Genomic DNA, 360 nt, shown 5'->3' on the forward strand with positions numbered 1-360 from the left:
AAAACCATATGCATATTACATTAACCTGAAGAAAATAATAACCAAAGGAAGAAAATATCCTCCTGGCAACCAAAAGCCACTTCCTCACCCGCAGGACAGGTGTCAGCGCAGTTGCCGCCGGTGAAGCCGGGGAGGCAGCGGCACTGGCCGGTGTGGGGGTCGCAGCTGGCGTTGTTCTCGCACTCGCAGACGCTGCTGCAGTAGACGCCGTAGAAGCCAGCTGGACATTCTGTTGGCGGCGGTATGTGGGTGATAGAATGTTTCGAGAAAAGGAAGAAAAGATGTTTCATATGACAGGACACACACACATACATTGGGATATACAAGTAGATAGATGGGTAGATTTACTGATATCATGTA

The 360-nt window shown here is 49.2% G+C and overlaps 1 protein-coding gene across 1 annotated transcript in view; it reads right to left on the reverse strand.

The window, feature by feature from the left end:
• The window catches only part of LOC119585618 (multiple epidermal growth factor-like domains protein 6), a gene marked incomplete in the record, with an annotated part of 108,922 nt that overhangs the window by 1,715 nt on the left and 106,847 nt on the right, over positions 1–360 (reverse strand). The window contains 1 exon segment of the mRNA XM_037934286.1: positions 89–229. Within this exon segment, the coding sequence (XP_037790214.1) occupies positions 89–229 (141 nt within the window).

This window comes from Penaeus monodon, chromosome 20 (assembly GCF_015228065.2).
Source record: "Penaeus monodon isolate SGIC_2016 chromosome 20, NSTDA_Pmon_1, whole genome shotgun sequence".
Taxonomy (NCBI): domain Eukaryota; kingdom Metazoa; phylum Arthropoda; class Malacostraca; order Decapoda; family Penaeidae; genus Penaeus; species Penaeus monodon.